The sequence below is a fragment of the Ciconia boyciana genome, chromosome 1, assembly GCF_034638445.1.
Source record: "Ciconia boyciana chromosome 1, ASM3463844v1, whole genome shotgun sequence".
Lineage (NCBI taxonomy): Eukaryota > Metazoa > Chordata > Aves > Ciconiiformes > Ciconiidae > Ciconia > Ciconia boyciana.
The window spans coordinates 51,248,505-51,268,515 of NC_132934.1; the positions used below are offsets into that span (position 1 = coordinate 51,248,505).

The window sequence follows — 20,011 nt, forward strand, 5'->3', positions numbered from 1 at the left end:
GTCTTGTCCTGCATAGTTGTTACTACCAGAGTTAATGACTGAATCAAAAAGAGTGCAGCTGAATTTTCAGATCCTGGGCAGTCAGTAAGGCTGAGAGTTAAGAAAAGACACCACCAAAAAATTCCCCCAAGCCTATACTTCGTAAATTGAATTAATTTTATCTGGAAGTCTCTGAGACATAAAAGGTGCAGAATTTTAATGTCATTTCATTAAGCCACTTTTCAGAATAAATTTCACTTTAAAACCTCAGAATGTCAATAGGTAAATGTGTTTGTTAAAAGCCAGCAAGTACAGACATACCTTTAGAATGGAATAGAAAGAAACAAACTAGTACTGGTTATTCCGAGAATGTAATGGAATATATAAACCTCTGCTCTGTACTGAAAGAGACCTCATGAGGATACTTGGGTTGCTAAAAGAATTATTAAAAATGAAGAAAATGCTGAAAGAAAAATCATCTTCACTATTTAACTCCTCATGACTGCATATTGCAACACTCTTGAATTATGCAGTAATATGTATGCATTTTCAGCAGTAGCACCGCATCGTTACAGTGAAATGAGTATTGGAATAGGTGAGGGGACTTCACTTAGGTTTTATTTAAGACTTCAAACAAAGGCAGGCACTTCTTAAGTGATATTTAGTTTCCCTGCAGGAAGTATATTCACCTTTGTTGTGTAGGCACAGTACTGTACAATGGCTTTTCAGTGGGTTGGTTTTTTTTCTTGTTTTATTCTCCAGCTAGTCTTCACACTGAGCTGAGGAAGGATAGCATGTAATTTAATATAATGAAGGTTATTGCAAAGGTAATTGTTGCATGGGTGATATTAAAGTAGCACTTTGCAGCTGATGAGCACTTCACTTCCCATTTCAAAGCTAAAAAACCTCAACAACAACAAAAAAAAAGAGAGAGAGAAACCGCATACATTTAGATCTCTTTATAAGAAAGCATTAGAGTATTATGCAGAATGAGGAATATTTATCATCTGTCCTCATATGTGATTTGCCAGCATAACCAATAAAGAAAAATAAGACGAAGCCACCAAATGCTGTGATTGCAGATCCTACATTACTGGCATTGTAACCACTTTTTGAAGTTTGGGAATAAATTAGTAGATATTTTTAGACATTGTTGCACAATGGAGACACTTATGTACCATAATTAAAATTTGCCTTTGTGTCATTAGTGTTCATAATCCTCCTTGTGTGCTGGCTGGCCTGTATATCCCTCTGTGGACGTATGGTCTGGTCTGGGATTAATAATCAGAGTTTGGCTGTGTCATGCTCTCCAGTTTGGACTTGGGCATGTTGTGTTCATATGTGCATCGCTTGACTTGTAAGGCAGCTGGCTGGCTGTGATGGAGAATTGGAGGGAAGACGTGGATTGAGGAGAACAGTTTCTAGTTTCTTGGCAAAGCCTTCTAGATTTTCAGCAAACCTGCAAGGCCAATTTGATTAACGCACAAAGTGTAGAAGGTAATCTGAAAGGACACAGCCCTTCAGCAGCAGGGCAGAAGATGGCAGAACTGCTGTGATGTTCATATATGCTTTAATAGCTTTAATAAGTGGAACATACTGCTGCCTGCTTGCAGAGCCAGATCATGAACTCCTTATCTTGTAAATCTCTACTGAGGTCATGGGGCTGACTAAAAGCCTGCAATATTTTCTGTAAGAAAAGATGCCTAAATTCAAAACCACTGCCAAATCTCAAATTATTTAGATTTTAGAACTTCAGGGGCAGTTTAGGTTATCAGAATATAGAAGACTGCAGTATTTCTCTTTACTTATAGCTATATACTTTTCTGTGTAAGAACTGCCAGCTTTCACTGCCTAGTTATAATTCAGATGAGGCTGAATTTCAGTAACAGACAAAATTACTCTTAAACACAGGTTGTTTGTAGACCTGTTTGGGAGACATCAAGGACTTGTGTAAATGTTTTCTGTGAAGTTAGAGTATCCAGGTCAGGTACATAGTATGCTCCTGGTGTCTTAAATTTAGGAATTTTCCTACCCTTCAGGACTGTCTCTCTCAGTGTATCAGGTTTGGAAATGCAACTGATAGCCAACTGACTTTTCTTTTAAGAAGACTCAGAATGCTTGAACAAATTAACAAGTTGTGAGGGCTTCCAAAGGGAAATTGCCCAGACTGGAGCTTGTCTGAGGAGAGTTTGTCATCAAGGGGAATTCTCTGCCATCTAAGAAATCTTTCACCGGCAGTAGACATCCCTTACATAGAAAACACTGCCAAGCACTTATGGAAATATTTGAACTGGAAATGACTGACTAATTGATTGACTGGGCTTTTTCTACCACAGCCTTTTTTTCCTTCCTTTTTTTTTTTTCATCTTTTTTTTTTCTTTTTAAATCAGGCAGTTTAGAAACCAAAGACATTTCTGGCCAGGACTGCTTCCTCAATTGACTCAATTTTCCCATTTCCTCCCTGGCTTCCGCTGGCTGCGCTGGGACAGGAAGTTCTGCTGCGCCCTGCTCGAGACTCGTGTCCTTTTGCAGCTCAGGCTGAGAGTTTCAGTAGTCATTTGCCAACCCTCGAGCAACCACTGGTTGTGAACACCGTGACAGAAGGCTAGAAAGCCCTGCATGCTTTCCGTTGCCTGAGGGCAGCCAGAAGAGCAACTTCACTAGGAGGGACGAAGAGGTTAGAGCAGTCTTCTGGGAACTGAGAGGTGTGGATTCAAACCTCCATAGAAATGAATTGTGAGTGCCTAGGGATGTTGGGTGAAGGAGGTCAGCGGCAGCACTAGTCCTCAGTTCTCATTGCGAGGACTGTGACATTGCTTGCTTTTGAAATGAAGGATTTATCCAGCTCTGGAAGAGGATTCTAGGCTGAGAACCATGAATGGAGACATACCTCCTCGTGGCCCTGTTTTAGGCTCTCATGTTATCGAGGGAAGTATGGCTCAGCATTTCTCATTTCTTTGTTTCTTGCTCAGTCTGGCAGCTATTGTGGATCATGCTCTCAGAAGTCTCACTCGCCCCATGCACAGCATAGAGGGAGCCTCAGCCTTCAGGAAGGCATCTGAAGGTCCCATGACAATCCAGTCTTTGAAATCTTGCAAGTTTGCACTTCCCACTTTTCATTTGTTCAGACCTCCGTGGAGCCCGTAGCTGTTTAGAGCCATTTTCTCTTTTTCTTTCTAAGCACACAGCACAATACCTTTCATCAGCATCTTTTCCCTGGAGCGTTGTTTACGTTTGCCTGTTCCTCTTAAGAAATGCAGAGCTTGCTTGCTTCTGAAGCCTGAAGTGCTCAGCTTGCAGTATGGGAGCAGGTCTCCCCCTCTGGGTCAATTCCAAAATACAGAACTTGTCTTTTTCTCAGTTTTTCTCCTTTGCTACTTTATTCAGGCTACGGCTTTTCTGCAAGATAACACGTCACAGTAGATAGGTGCCAATTCCCCTGCCTTCTCAAGGGGTTTCCCTTCAGCCTCATGAGCCTCAGGAGAGATTAGCTTTTCAAAGCTCTTGTCAGCATCCTCTGAGAATGTGTCAGACTTTTCTCCCAAAGCTTGTATTTCTTGCTTCAGTGCTGCAAGCTGCTGGTCATTTCATCCTCGAGTAAGATCATTTCTTTCTCAATGACGCTTGACAAGAAGTTTGAAATTGCCTTTTCTTTGACTAAGACATTTAGCGTGTTTGGGCCTCAAGTGCTCTGTCTTTCAGGCAATTTAATGCTTAACCCCCTGGTTCCCTGTTTCATGGTGCACGTCTCTTTCTCGAAGAGCAGATGGACAAGAGAGAAAAATTGCCTTACAGGCATTTTGCGATTTTGCCAATTTGCAAGGCATCAAGGGGGATTGCGGGGATTGTCTGTGAGAATCTACTAGGGTCGACGTGACTCGTTTCCATTGCCGTAATGCTCGTCACCATCCTTCTGTCTTCCCTCAGCTTCTTCAACCTTGAGGCCCAGGGAAATGCTATAAAGGAGAAATGAACCTACATGAGCATCAGGATGCAAAGTCCGAGCATTATCAATCATTAAAAAGGTTACTTTCCTTCAGTTGGAAGGAACATCTAAAGTAACGTGAGTATTGCACTGTGTGAAACAGGCTGGCCAAGACTAACCTTACGGCTATAAAATATTACAAAGGCAGCTGCCCCATGCAGTTTTTCTGCTCTTGGTGGCAGTTGGTCTCATGGGAGAGCTTTGCTGAGCTTCTCCATCTGCAAGGAGGTGGCTTGGAAGGGCTACCACAGAGGGCTGAGGACAGTTCATGATATTTTAAAGGGTCAGTTCCAAACTGAAATATTTTAATGTAAGCTTACTTATAAGCAGTAGTACCAGCTTGGATTGCTAAGTCTGGAAGAATTTTAGAAGCTGGACCTATATTTTTCTGTTGGACTTCCCATGCGTAGGTTGCAGTATTTACTGATACTCAGTGATGGTACTGGAGCTCAAATTTGATTTTCATCACAGAATTTGCATTTCATGGTCACGAAAGGTGGAACTAGACTGGCCACTTTCACTTTCCTTTTTAAGGGCTATTTTTAAAGTGTTTCACTTTCTGGCTCCCCTCCATTTGACCTGTGGTGTAATGTTTGGACTAGAGATGCTTCTGGGGAAACATTAAATCCAAACAAACTCCCTTCCACCCTGTTTTTCATGAAATCTTTCTTGGATGGTCACTAATGCTGTATTTTTTTTTCCCATTACATTCTCTATTAAAAACAGACACGCACTAGAGATCTCATGATTAGTAATTTCCCCAAACTAAAGCAATTTTAAATGCTTTTTTGTCTGTTGTATTTTGGAAAGCAATTAGAAATGCTATGGTACTTACTTGTTTGGTTTGTTTTATTTTTCTTTGCTTCAGGGTTTTGGGGATTTTGGGGGGATTTTTTTTTTGCTTTGTTTTTCCTGAGGATGGGCTGGGAGAAGTGAGGAGTTGGAAACCCTGGAAACCCTTGGCACTGAAATCAAAATAAATTTTTCCCCTTGGTAGTACGTCTGGAAATGAGGAGAGATGAGTTGTTAAAGAGTTGGTCCATTACACTCTGATTTATGGAAACTTCCGGTAGTGACAATGCCTTCAGTCATACCTAGGGACATACGAGTTCCTTCTTTCACAGCATGCTGACATGTTAGGTCTTCCCAAAGTCGTGAAGACCATGCAGATGTGACACAGGCAATCTCTGGGACTGTTTTGAAGAGAGATCTTTCCTTTTTGCAGGGAGTGTGGCAGAAGCAGAATAAAATATTGACAGCTTACTATTAGGAATTTCATAAATGGGTACGCCTTGGCTGATTCTCCAGTAGATATTTCCCACTAAAGAAAGAAATGAAGGTCAGAAACGGAAGGGAAAAGGGGACCAAATGATCAGGGTAGAATTGATGTGAAGGTTTGCTGCGGCTGTGGTCTGTCTGAACCTTTGCTGAAGTCTGGCTTCCCAAAAAGTTGCAGTATTTCTCTATCTTGCTTTATCCATGATTTATTATTTTATTTCCAGTCTCGTAAAATCATCAACTCGCAATGCAATAAAATCTCTGCTTGCTTTGTTTATGTCTAACATATATATCTATCTTCCTCTGCACGCCCTACACCTGAGATAACATGACAAGGGGTCTCATTCTCATGTCTTCACAGACTGCCTTTGTTTCAGGGTTTTTAAATCAAATAATTCACTTTGTATCCTATTGTTGGGCAAAATATGTATTTCATATGCTGCTTTAGTAGCCCAAGTATCTTATGAGACTTACATTCTTCCTGCTGGAGTGTTTTTTCAAAAATATCTGGTTTGAGTTGATGAATCTGAGAACTATAATCTGTATTTTTATTATGAGCTTCTTGGCACTGATATGTAATAAATTCACTTCGTTACCCCATCCAAGAGAAATACTGCTAAGTTGAGGGTCATGAATGTTTCATATCAATATCCTGTCTTTAATAAATCCTGGTCACTTCTGCAACAAATCTGTCTGCTTTCTGTTTTGGGATATTCAGGAAGAAAAATATGGAAAAATTAAATATTTTAGTCTGGGACTTCCTTCCTTTTCACTGCCTCTGTCTCCTTTGTCTTCCTGGTAGATATCTCCAGGATGTGCTAACTCATCCGGGCTGCAGCTGAGCCCAGGAGCTGGAACGGAGTTGGTCCATCCATACTTCTTGTGGCTCACCTTCCAAAATGTTCTAACCTCTAGCATTTTAAAGCTTCTGCCCTCTGAATCCTAAATTATTTGTATATAAGTGCTTCCCCCCAGCCGAATATTTTCTTTCCGTGGCAATGGCAAGCAAAAGGCAGTATGAGACCGGTAGGCTTGTGGCGTAGTGGAATAAACCAAGAAAACCTAAGTGATGGGAACCCTGTGCTGTGCCTGGCATGTGGCACATGGCAGGGGCTCACAGGCACTGCTGGGTTTAGTAGTAAGAAGGCTTTCTCAGAATAACATTGCCTCGTCCTTGTACTCTGCCAGTGTCCCTGTCTTCCCAAAAGACCGGCATTTACGCTGGCAGGTTGTTCTGATTTTCTTCAATTACTTTGTCTGTTGGGGATGGACAGACAACCTTAGGGTGAGCTGATGAGTTTGTAAGGGAGTCACCTAAAGTGAAAGAAAGTAGATGACACGAGAATAAATTAAGACTATATGTTTTTATTCTGGTTAGAGTTTTAGGAGATGATCCATGGGGCCCCTGTCAGTACAAAAATCTGGTACGGGGGAAGATGAAGCCACGTCATTATGTGTAACACCACCTGTTATCTACAACAAAAACTCGAGCTATGTTCTCATAACAAATGAAAGCTATAGCATGGTAGTTTCCCAAATGAGCTGTGATACCAATATTTCAGTTTACTTTGGAAGATGCTACCAGGATGTAATTTCATAGGAGGGTTTTCTGGGCTGTTATAACTTGTCAAAACACAGTTCAATTAGTCCAGTTACTGGAATTCCCTGGAGGAAAGCAGCCTTCAGAGGAATGAAAACCACAGCGTACTGGCACAAATAATTTTCCCATCTGTGGCATAATAGCGTGACTTGCTTGGTTATTCCATGGTTGGTCCTTTCCATGCTGAAAGAAGTACCTGGAAGCAAAAGTCCAGACTGTGTTCAATGGCCTGATCTTTTTTTGAAGTCAGGTTCTGAAATGAGGGAAGAAACCAAAGTAAGGGAAGCTTAGGGAATTTCCTAATCATCTCATCCCCTCCAGGATGAAGGGAGAAAAAAGATTTGCTGTGTGCATGGAAGACAGGAAGCATAATTTTGCAATTACGGCGTATGACGGAGACTCCAGAAATCCTGAGCTTTTAGCTCTGCCACAGATCTGTCTACCATTCCCTCCTCTCCTTGCCACAGGCAGTATTAAAATCATTCTGGGAGGACCCTGGAACCTTGTGAGGAAGGACCCACATTGTCTTTTCTGCCTGATGTTGTTGCAGAATATCAGGACCCATGGGCTCTGCAACACACCTAGATTTCCTCCCACAAACAACAGCAGGGTGGATCTAGATTCAGGCCATCGTGTGGGTGGGGGTGCAGGACACTTCATGTGCAGTGTAAATAAAGAGATAATGTGTTAGCATTGCTCCAGATAGAAAATGTCTACAGTGTGCATAAACTATCCTTTGTTTTGGGAAACAGGACTGACACCCGATATTAAAACCTTTGGCTTGAAGCTCCAGACTTTATCTCTTGTTGTTTGGTTTGCTTTTCAGCTCACAAAGCAATACTTTCCCACTCTAAATACAACTTATCACACCGAAAATGTGCGGTGCTATTGCAGTTGCTGTGGCAGACGCTGCTCTTAATGAGATGTTCCACGTGGAAAGCAGCAATTCCACACAGCACAGCTCAAGGTTCACTGAAGCTAGGGAGAACAGCCGGCTTGGCCAATGCATGCTCCGTGATACTGAATTTGGGCTGACACCGTAAAATCTGACCTATCGGTGCTTTATCACTGGTGGAGGGTTGCGGTGTTCCAGCTGCAGCTGCTGGATCAACAGTCGCTGGTGGCCTGCTGAGGAGTTGCACGTGTGTATGTGTGTGTGTGTGTGTGTTGGGGTGTTTCTTCCCCTCCTGTTTCCAGGTGCAAGCAGACGCAGAGTCACGGAGGAAAGAGGATGATGGCTGTTTGTCCCCAGAACTCATGATGTTTCCAAGAGCTGTTATTTGTGTTGGTTTGCGTGGAACTTAACTTGTGCCAATGATGATTGCTGGACTTTCACTTATTTCATGTTTTGTGGATAGTTGTTGAGTTTTAGGAGGCCAACACCCTGCTGCTAGGTCAGGGCGGCATTGAGTTACATCTCGCTGTGCCGGTGAGCCCTGCCGCGCCGTCAGAAGGAAGGATACCCAAAGGAAGCCGTGCTGCCTTGTGGTTGCAGCACACCCTTGGAGACTCTGCTGGAAAGGGCCTGTTCGGGTAACAGCCAAGCCTTATAGGAGGTTCCTGGCCGAAAATAAATGGGAAAAAAAAAAAAGCTGCCGAAGGAATAAACTAAAGTGTGTTAGTGATAGTGTGTTCCTATCACTGTCTTTTCTGGTACAGTCCTGCCTTATGTACTTGCTATTGCAAATGAGGTTTAGGCTTGTTCCTGTGTCACAGGCATTTCTTTCTTTCATGGGAAACATGGTATAGCCAGAGCGACGGGTCGCCTTCTGCACCTGGTGATGCAGGCTCTGCTCTGACCCGTGTGAATTTCTAGCTGGGAATTCGGATTTTCCTAGTAGCCTCAAAAAAAACCCCTCCAACACCACCATCAGTTAAAGCAGGAAGATTGTTGCAGGCAGTTAATTAAAAAATGTGTAATGTTAATTATATAGTCTGGCTAGATATGTGCTCCTGTAATACCTAAAATAATAGTTTGAAGGAGGGAATTGGAGAGACGGCTATTTTTGCATTGGTAAAGAGAGCAGCAGTCTTTATTTTTGAAAACAGCCGGGGGCTGGTTTGGCAGCAAAATCTTAACCCAGCAGCCATCATGCTTTGCCATCTGCTCAGACAAAGCACGCCTTAAACAAGGTTGACTCCTGAGCAGAAACAGAGACAGTGTGTGATGTATACACGCACTTCATTCTCATCAGTGACTGTAGGGTCCCAAACTTGCTCAGACCCCTGCCCATCAACGCCATTGGAAAATCAATAGCCTCAGTGCCTTTTTCTTCTCCTTTACCAGCCGCTCCGGTCTCTGCCGCTCTCTCCATGCATGGGAAGGCTGCCCTGGCTTTTGGCCGCACCGGTCCTCTCCTCGCTCGCCAGTGCTTTCCTCCCTCCTTCCCGAACATGGGGAGCCAGTGGGGATTAACACTGGGGGCGTGCAAAGCCAACTGGCAGAAGGAAAGCATCACAAGCTGTGCATCCACGCTGGGCTATGGGGTTTGATTTATACAGCTGAAACCCTGAAAAGCGGTTTGCAAAGATACAATTCAAGAGAAAAATTCAAGCTGACCTCTTGCCACGCTTAAGGCTGGGATCTGTGCTAAATGAATCAGAGGTACCAGCTCCCTGCTACCTTCCACACCAAATGCCAGTATTAACTGGACACTTATTTAGGAAATTTTAAATAAAAAAAAAATGCTTCTGAACCTCACTGAAAAGAAAAAAACAGAAAAAAATTCTGTCTTGGTTTTTTTTCCGACAGAAGCTGAGGAAATCATTATTGTCCCTGTCACTCTCTGTCCTGCTTGAAAAAGTGGGCAGGGAAGAAGAGAAAAAGCTGGAGAAGGAAGGAAAAAAAGAAGAAAACAAATTCATTATTTAAAAGTAGGAGGAGATTTTTGTTACAGAAAACTTGCAACACACCTTCGACACAGCCGAGTCCACCCATCCGGTGGGAGGGCTGTGTGCCTGCCCGGCGTGGCTTAGAGACAGACCAGTTGCCTTTCTGTGCTGGAGGGACACGGTGGTAGCACCCTGCCCCAGCTCCAGGGTCCTCCGGCAGCCGCAGCACAAGGCAGGGAAGAGAAGAGAGATGGAGGAGATGGCAGATGGTGGGAATGGACTAAGTCAGTGCTAAGAGTGGGAGACCAGAAGGAATCCACACTGTGAACTGTCTAGGAAAATCTATCACTTTGTGTAAATGCAGACATCAGAATTTGACTCAAAAGGGGCTTTTTTCCAGATTAAACCCAAGGCCTTAAATTCCACGTGAAGCAATTGGCAGAATAGAGGTGAGGTGCAGAAGTTGGAGGATGCTTTGGTAAGCAGTGACAGCAGATCAGCTATGGTCTTGGTGTAGCTTTTCATGAATTTTTGAGAAATTGTCATGACAGCACCTGCATGCACAAAGAGTAAGGATAGGAGATAGTTTCAGATACTTTCATGAATTACCTGTGGTCACTGGATGACTGAAAACAAAACAGGGCAAAACTTCACTGTCTCCATCTTAAATGCATGGGAGCTCCTCTGTGCAGAGCCCTCCTAGCTCCACGGGTCAAAAGCTTGAGGAGGATCTGCTCTGTACAGAGCTGCGAGGTTGGAGCCCTAGCCTCCTCCCAAGCACACGTGTGCGTATTTGTCTTCATAACATTTCAGCCTTTCTGGCTCAAATAGCTACTGACCCCTTTGGTTGTCTGCTCCCTTTGGTTATCAGAACCACAGTGGATTTCCAGATTCCAGTATGCTCAGTTCCATGCTTGAGGTTATTTGGGACAATTTATTATTTACATTTCTGGGACCTGGTAAATTAGGTTCTCTGATTAAAACTGCAGAGGCGTAGCAGGGCTCCATTGGCATCTGAAGATGGGCACCTTTCAAAGCAGTGGTCACGTGTATGGAATCCAGCATGGATGAGCTGCTGGGCTGTTGGCTCCTCTGGTGCTTTTCCTTTTTTACCTTTGTAGGCCCAGCTCTTTGGAGTTGTTTGAACATAGTCATGGCAATCTCTGTGTACATAAACTAATACATGCAAAGCCTTTTTCACAACCCACGCCCGAGATTGCAAACTTTGCGGCGCAGTGTCTCTCCTCCCTACATGTTTGTATTTAGCACAAGGCTGGTCTCATGGGGAGTTTCCAGACAGTACAGCATGGAAGCCATAAAATACAGTAGTTCAGATATAAGAAAGGCTAGGAGGCTGTTGGTTCAGAGTTCCTGGAAAGCCTGGGATGGTGTACAAATGAGGTAATATCTAAAACATCTTCAAATATGTTTCTAAAGCAAATGTTGCACAATTAAATTAAGGCTTCAGAGGAATTAAGGCTTCAGTAGAGGCAGATTTGTTTTTCTGTTGAACAGGACAAGTGTGTCATATTTAATGATTCCCATAGAAAAATGTGGACTTCAAAATTAAAGCCACAGACGTGTTGTCAGTCTAACAAAGTATATCAGATTGGGACATACATTGCATAAAACCCGAGGAGTTCTCACCATCTCTTTCTTGTAGAGTTTTGCCTTTTCCTAGGCTTTCTCTTTTGGTCTAGTATGTGTATTCATGCAGTAATTATATTTTTTCTCAGGGTCAGAGACCAATGAGCAGAGCTGTGCTGCAGATTGCTTCAGCTGCCTCCTGCTGTCCCCGCATGTAGCTCTGATCTTATTTGATAGATATTCTCAAGCTGTGTTTCTTAATGAAACTGTCTTTAAAATAGCAATCCGTGGGTTTACAGAGCTACAAATTTTTTGCAGTTGTGTATCTGAGACAATTTTATATGTCGTTTGAAATTACTCCATTAAGCTTATGTTCAGCTGTTCCAAACATACTTCTGTTCCCTGTAAAAGGTGCGCTCCTGCGGCACTTCCAGATACAGGTGTCCTTGGTTGACTGAGTTTCTCTACTTGCATGAGGCAATATTTGCGTGACGCAAAGAACAGCATTAAAAATTGCTTCTGCTTTCCTTGCTTGGTTTACAGAAGAGGTCTGTTGAGTCTCTTTGTCGAACACTTTGGACCTGGGTTGTTTAAAAAGGACTAGTGGCTTCTTGTGGTCATCCAGGGATTCTTGTCCGGAGTCTCACAATCCACCTGCACAGGACTTCCTGAAAACATTGAGGATCTTCAGAGTTTTCAGCTTGACTGTCTCCATTTAGTCAGCAATTTTGGAAGTGAAAACCTTCATAAATCTTTAGATTCTGAGAATGCCTCAAGCAAGGACTTTTCACGGGGTGTCTAAAGTTCTCAAATGACTCAGATACAGTATCCATATCAGTAAGTAATATTTAGTAAATAATGTGTCTTGAAAAGCCTGAGTCATAGCCTGAGTCATAGTTCAAGTAGACAAGAAGGTCTCATTTTCAATCTAAAAAATTGAATAAAAATATTTAAATAGTTCAGTCTTGTGGCTTTAGGACACAACTCCTAGGCTGTATAACAGACTTAGAAAGCTGGAATCTCCCCAGATGAGGGGAAACCAAAGCATTGCAGACAAATTTTCATCTGTCTTCTGCACTTGAACCTGTAAACTTGCACATGAACCCCCTGTGCCTGGCATTAGCATATTTACACACACTAAAGTGCAAGTGGAAGGTCAGGTTAGGTAGCCGGGCACTGTTTGTGTGGTTTGTACACAGCAAAGTTGGGTTTACACATGCTGATGTGGTATGGCCTATTTCCGCAAATGGAAATTTGAGGCCACTTTCGCAGAATGTGTTAACCTCGCATCGCCAGATTGTTCTGCTCTTCTCTCAGGAGTGCACATGCAAAATTAGGTAACACACGTTGAATGTGAAGCTCAAAATATTTAGCCCTGTCTAACACCGAAATCAATTAGAAGGTTCATTGCAGGGTGTGTTTGATTTCTTTAATAAAGTCAGCCAACACATAGCAGTTACATCTGACGAAGGAAGGAAGAGAAAGAAGTTGATGTTTACAGTTCTGGCACTAAAATTCTCAGCGTTATTAAAAAACCCCTGATCTCTTTGTTTATGAGTTTGTAGAACTAGAAAGGTATTTGCTTAAGGGAAAAAAAAAATTTCTTTTTAAGATTGCTTTTTCGTTGTTACCTCTAGGAGGTAGCTGTGATGTCAGGAACAGTTGTTGAGGAAATAACAGCCCTAGTCTCTTGTTTGTAGCAGGATTTCAGATTTGGCTGTGCCAGGGACACGAGCATCGTTTGTATTTCTGCATCTCTGTGACGGAACAGATTTGTCTAGTTTTTTGTCTTACCTTTTTGTTTTGTTTCAATCTTACTTAGGCTAGGCATAGCTGTGTAAAAATCCCAAACCAAGTAAAACAAATCCTTTACGGTCTGTCTGATCTTCCAGCCTTTTCATTTCTGATGTTAAAACATTTTCATTTCTGATTGGCTATGTATGAAAGCCAAAATGACTGAAATTTCAATTCTGGATCAAAATCTGGCAGCTAGTAGACTACAAAACTGTGAGCGAAAACATTGTTCTGTATGCACGAGGCATGAAAGTTAATTGTTTAAGCAAAAGATTTTTTCAGATGTTTAGGTTTTGCATATGAATTGTCCCACTAATACTAGCATAAATCTTCTACAAATACCCTAAGTAATACAAATGTTTGCTAATAGCTTGTTTGATTTTGAACTTGCTTCAGTTGCTTTGGCAAAATACTATTCCTGAGTGAGTAAAAGAGTAATTGGGTCTGCAGCCTTCAAGTGCGTGGCTGGAGCTGTGCGTCACCTCATTACTTTCAGTACTGTCTTGGGATCTCTAATGCCTGCAGCTGGTCAGTGTGCCGTGTCACCCGGTACAAGCCGTGTCGCACGGCAGCCACGAGCCACGCCCGTGAGCACATCGCGCGGGATGTGAGGTCAGTGCTGACTCAGAGGGGAAAGGAGTACTCATCAAACCCAGTTAGGACCTCTGTTTATGAAGGGACTTCACCCACACTCCCATTTTCGTCCTTTTCCTCACAGGGTGGTGTGACAGTTCCCTAACCTGAACTTGTGGAAATGATATCAAAAAGGGGATGAATTTGACTTGCAGATGTCGAAGATTTTCATCTTTTTTTAGTAAGAATTTGAAAATGTTTCTACATTTATTTGTTTATTTATACACACACACACAAATATAATCTCACATTTGCTTTACAGATAGTTAAAAGTCCTGTGACTGTGACCTTCTAAAATTACTGCCCTATCAGTCAGCTAAAGTTGCTTTTGGGCAGTACCGATCTGTCAAACCAGCCATGAGATTCCAAATCGGTTTCTTTCAGATCTTCAAGTGACTTGGCGCTTGAGAGGGCTGGGTGCGATGCTAAGCCTCCCACTAGTCTGGAGATGCAGAGGAGCAGATGACGCCACCTGAAGCTCTCCTTCCCGACACCTATGGAAAGCCCTGCCTTCTCACTCAGGCTGTTGAATCGCCTGCTTGGCAAGCCAGGCATAGCGACCCGCTGTAGCTGAGCAGTGTATTTTGGTACCAGTACCTGTTTTTTCCTGTGGATTTTGAAATGTCGAAAAGTCTACTAAAGTTCATGAGCTTTCAAGGCACTGACACAAGAAAAGGAGGAAAAAAAAGAAAGCAAGAGGGGTCTAAGCAAGAGGTGTTGCTTATGGAATTTTGTGAAGCCTTTTACACCTGCACAAAATGTCTGTAAAGTGACACTAAACTAACCCGCTGCATTTTGTTTACTTGCTTTGCATGGGTGTAAATGATTAAATAAAATGCCAAGCAGTGGAGGATTCAGCATAATGATTGTACTGTTTTAGCTTGCTCTGCATGGCTTGTTCTATTAATATAAGTTTGTGGTCAGGAAGGAATGCAGTCTCACTTCGCTAAAATCTGAAACTCGGTAAAGCATAATATGTGCAGTATTAATTTTGGTTTGACACCTGCCAGGCAAAGATCCTCACCAGCCAAAGGCATTCTTCTCAACTGAGCTCCATCTGTTGCGTAGATCTTTGGTTCTGATATTTCTAACTACTCAAGCCAAAGCAAAAAGAAGAGCCAACTTGAAGAAAAAAAATCTCTAGGAGGAATGAACAGTTTTATCAAGGCTAAATATAATAGCTTATTGTCACACTTGGTTTAAGTCCTGTAAGGGAAACATGTACGATTAGTTGTGTTATATAAGAAAACAGGCCTTCATACTGGCAGTATGAATTTTGTTGTGGCTCGAAAGGAACATTGATAGCTGAAGTCCAAGCACATGATTTTATTGTTGAAATGCGGCAGCCTTTAGAAAGATTTCTCAGTAGCAAAGTTGCTGGTAAAAAATTTACTTACTTGTACTCGGCAGATAAAAAGCCCAAGGAGTCTGCTGTGATTCTTGCACGCAAAGGAGCAGCAGGATTAACACTTGCCTCAGCTCTTTGAAAGACAGCTCAGGCTATTTGAAATAAGCATTCAAGTAGAGTCTGTCAAAAGAAGTTAACTTCCAGCCCCCTCACAAAAGTTGCATGATGAGTTTGTCACCTAGCTGACAAAATAATCATTAATTGCTCCAGTTGTCTTTGTTTTGCACTTGGAGTGGGTGAATTACTCTGTCAGAGCTGCCCTGCCCACCTGGGTAAACATCTGCCTCCTATGAAACCATGAGAAGTCTACTGCAAATATGAACGTGCTTTATGATCGTCATGACTTCGTACAACCATCCGCTGATTGTGAAGTATTATTTGTGATAGCATGGAGAAGAAACTTGACTGAGGGAAATGATGGTTCTGTGTGCTTCAGACCAATAATTAATGGTCGGAAGTGCCATGAGTATTATCAAATTCCATTGAATTCACTAAGAACTGCAGAGCATTCAAAAATGTCTAGAAATCCACTGGCATACTTCAGAATTTGATTTTTTCAGCATTATTTCTAGCTGACTCTTAGTGTAATGGCCAGCATGTAAACCAGAGACTCTCGTCTCTGCTCTGTCAGGCTATCAGGTGGCTTTGTGCTAACAACTAGTTGCACCTGGCTTCCAAAAAATGGTCATACGTCTTCTTTCCATATAACTTTTCAAGTCATATGTGTTCATTTGGGAAAAAATCTTTGGCCAAGGTCTGAATGCTTGCTATCTGTATTTAAGCAGTTCTTCCGAATAATTCCTAAAAGCTCAGGTGTTTCTCAGAACCTCCCAACTGAGCAGATATTTCTTTTTTCCTTAGCGTAACGCTGCATGCTGAACCTGTTCATGCATTTATACCAAAGGTATCACTGCAAGGATGCCGTTGTTAGCTGTGGCTTCAGTGCTGATGCATATAACTTATTTACGTATAACAATATAGAAATTCATAGGAAATATAAAGCAAATTTTACTTCCACTTCAGTGTCTACAGCCGCATCAAATGCTGCTAAAAATAAAAAGGTATAAAACCACAGAATGATTAAGTCCAGTCCTGTCTGTAATGCTTAGGTAATCCTGCTTGAAAAGAGAGCAGATATATGTTGTGTTTGTGTTTTCTTTGCATAGGTATTCTTTTTCTTCATGCACCTGTAGTTGCCATTTTATTTATGAAATTAATTATTTTATTTCATGGTATGCAACAGCAGAGAAATACCAGGTAAGGTTGTAATTCATTTTTTGCATGGGAAACAGAATGACATCCACACTATTACCTGCTGAAACTTCCTCCCTGCTCTTCCGAATAAAAAGCAAATGGACAAGTGAAAACCCAACCTCTTTCAGTTCCTTAAACCCAGGGCTTGCTCCCTATGGCTTGAAAAGGGTGAAAACTTGAGACACCGTGAATTTATTTAGGGACTTCTCTGTCAATCTGTTTAACATCGATTAATACTGAAGGCTGTCAGTATAGCAGAGATATGTGGAGGTACAAAACCTGCAAGACAAATTAAAAAGAAGTTCAGGAAAACTGCGTAGCTACTGGGACTGAATAGTGGGAAAACAACTGAAAACCTTTGTCATCAAATCTGAATGTTTATGTTTCAGGTTTTAGCAGTCCGCTGCCACATCCGCAGCTACTAGGCAGTCATTAGCAAGTGATAAAGAATATACGAATTAGCTGCTGGTATTGAGCCAAAATAGAAACATCTGCGTTCTTGAATTGCCTGTAGATTTACAAAATTTTATGCTGTCTTTTTTTCCTACCCTAATACTCAAAATGTATTTAATGTCACAAAGTGTGATGCTTTAGAGCTCACACAGGAGAAGAGATTGCCCATGAATGAAGATATATGTACTTTTTAATTATACCAGTAATGCTGAGTCCCAGCAAGCTTTTGGCAGGAAGGAGCTGAATTTGGTACCATGGGTGGATTCTGCTTCACTTGAGGGAGACCGTTTAAAGTTGCCATAGATTTGATTATCTCCGGATCATGGCCACAATTTATTCTGCAAGTTGGCTGTCATGCTATTAGATTCCAATTTATTTAACATAAGACAGATAACTTCATATCTTTTAAGTCTTAAAAAACCAGCATGATGTGGAAGAATGCAGCCAGTCTTAAAAATTTATTTCATATTTACTTTCATTTTGATTACTGCCTTTCCTAATTTAATTAGAAGGCATGGAAATGTAAATTACCATGATAGAAGTATGCTTACGAGGAAGTGTTTTATGATCACTAATTTGCAGAGGTTGGTTTTATTCATACACATTCTGTATATTAATGACTGTTTGCATTAATCAGATCAGAATTTATCAAGATACAGAAACTTTACAATCCTGCGTTTATGAAGCATAACTGCAGCATATACTCAGATGAACAAAAAATTTTCTGTCAAATATGTTTTACTGTAATGTAGTCAGTTGAAAAAAATGTGCCGCTTTCTAAACCCCTGTTTTAGGTGTTTTTCTTTTAATGTGCTTATGGTACAGATTCCATTCTGTAGTTTAGTCTGAGTTATTTAACTGACCAAGATTTGATTTTGATTACATTAGAGAAGATGGTATTTATTCTGGATTTGTACAGGCATTCTTGGGAAGGTAACTGGGCCTGTTGTTCCTACAAAGGTGCAGGTTTTCCATCACCGGGATTTCCCCGTGCTGAGTCAGCTCAATGGGAGGAAGAAGAGGGAGTTCCCAAGCAGAGATCAGCGATCAGCACATGCTTGGCAGTCGTCGCTAAATGGTGTTCTCTGGTAGCCTCACATGGGATGAAGGAGGTGCGCATCTCTTTGGTAGCGAGCAAAAGCCTACCGAGGAGGCAACCAGCACAGATAAGTGGAACAGCTCCCACGGTCTTCCACCTTGCAGCTACCTATGTAACTCACCATTCACATTCGGCAGGAGAGACAGAGAAACAGATGCACACGTCCTAAAAGCAGGAGAAGGCTATACATCTTCTCCAAGTTATTTTAATCTTCTGCACGTTATTTTAATCTGAGTGTATTAACTTTATATATGGCAAGATATCTATAATGGGGTCAGCCATCTTGCTTCAAAGAGTACAGGATTTGGTTCAATTTTTTGTCACTCCTTGGTCAAACACTTTTTGAAACCCACTGACACCAGGAGGTGAACCGTGGTGGTTTTGAATAGACTTTGGATGGGCTGTGTGATCCGTGCTGTTTGCAGATGTATAGAAAAGATATGTATATGGCGATATATAGAAGAGAAATATTTTTCCAGGTTCCCTGGAGCATGATTATTTGGAGCTGATGCAAAACACTAGTGTTCCCTTTCCAGCCTTTGAATCAGTCTAGTGTTTAATTAGCAACAATGACTACAAGAAAAAGAACACCACCCAAATTATATAGTAGGGGTTGGTTTCTGGATAGTCTGTTCTACTTTTTTCACTGATCAGTGATTTGAGCTTGTTTCCTTGTGTTTAAACAGGTCCTGAATCAGACCCTTCTAAAATTCACAGCAGTGAAATAACCTTATAATGCTTCATGATCATTTTTAACTTGCACAGGAGGGAGTAAGCGCTGCATTCTCCATGCAGGCCTGCCAAGTGTCGCATATCTAGCGTGATACTTTCCCATCTGGCACTCCAGTCATTCATTGCCACAGGTTGGCTTAGAGCTCATGAATTTGGATGTGCTGTAGGAAGAGGGCAGGCATTTGCATGCAGTTCCACCTGTTAGGACAGGGTTGGGAGAGAACAGCTGAACAAGAAAACAGAAGAGCAGCTGTACACATGGAGGCTCACTGTCACCTCCCATTCCCTTTTCTAACAAATTGAGCCAAGCCACCCCCTGCAGTTATCCAGCACCTTCTGTTTATTCCACCCTTCTCGCCAGAACAGCCACCATCATCTGCCCTTTGACTTCAGTGATCTACAGCACCCACTGGGTCCCTCAAAATGCTTATTCTCTGCTTTCCCTTTCATCCAGCATCTCTGGCAGCTCAAGGGTGGCTGCAGCTTTCAAAAGTCTCTGATCCCTCCATTAGTGGGAGCATTACACACTACCTTCCAATTCAGGTTCTGCAACCCCACCTCACTGCTCTTGAAAGCCTGTCCCAACCTGATCCGCCAAGTGTTGTTCTGCTTCATGACCCACTTCTACCATTGCGCTCAGGCCAAGGGGATTTCACTTTAAAGCAAATCTACCTGGTTAGGTGCAAGGTGTTTGCTATTGTGACATTCAGTCATTAAATAATTTCTGGAACATAACACAGCTGCCAAAACACACAGCACACACTCTGGCAACCATGACCATGCCTGTTCAGTACCCACTGCTGGGTCTGTCGTTCAGGCTAGTTGAACAAGTGCACTGCGCTCCAAGGGGGCTGGAGGGAAGCAGAGCCTGGCACTAGGTTCTTTATTATATACATTTCCCTTTAGCTGAAGTGCCCCAAATGTCACTGGCTGCTGGCATGTTAGCCATGATGGTTCTGTGGAGCTTCAAAGTCCCTTTTAGTGTAATTTCCTATAGTAACCAAGGCTTTGAGCTCCTCCACTGTGGGCCGTTGTGTGTATGCATGTACCTCTAGTAGCTTCTGAACCTGTTGGCCAACTTTAAGAAGCCTGCCTAGTTGCTGTTGTGGAGAGGAGCGATTTCATGAGTGCCTTGAGAATTGGTAAGCAGCTGGAGGAGACAAGTCTTGAAGCACGAATCATCTGTAGGACTTGCACCTGGGGGAAGCAAGGCTTCTTTGGTTTGCTGCTTGTGGAACTGCTTGATCTAACTTTAGCACTTCTTAGGGAAGAACTGTACTCCAGATGCCAGGAAAGACGGTTAAAGAGGACTCTGAAATGCTTGCTTTGAACTCTTCAGAAATTATGAGCAGGATCTGGTAAGAGAGTCAAGTGAAC

General features: G+C 42.2%; 1 protein-coding gene across 2 annotated transcripts in view; it reads left to right on the forward strand.

Annotated features, from left to right (window-relative positions):
• The window catches only part of CRADD (CASP2 and RIPK1 domain containing adaptor with death domain), an 82,641-nt gene that overhangs the window by 56,955 nt on the left and 5,675 nt on the right, over positions 1–20,011 (forward strand). The window contains exon 3 of one of the 2 annotated variants that reach the window (XM_072865287.1): positions 17,764–18,086. The exons of the other annotated variant lie outside the window; for it this stretch is intronic. Within the exon in view, the coding sequence (XP_072721388.1) occupies positions 17,764–18,071 (308 nt within the window). The 3' untranslated portion in view covers positions 18,072–18,086. Of the gene's footprint in view, positions 1–17,763; positions 18,087–20,011 lie in introns of those variants that run through there. 2 annotated transcript variants of the gene reach the window in all.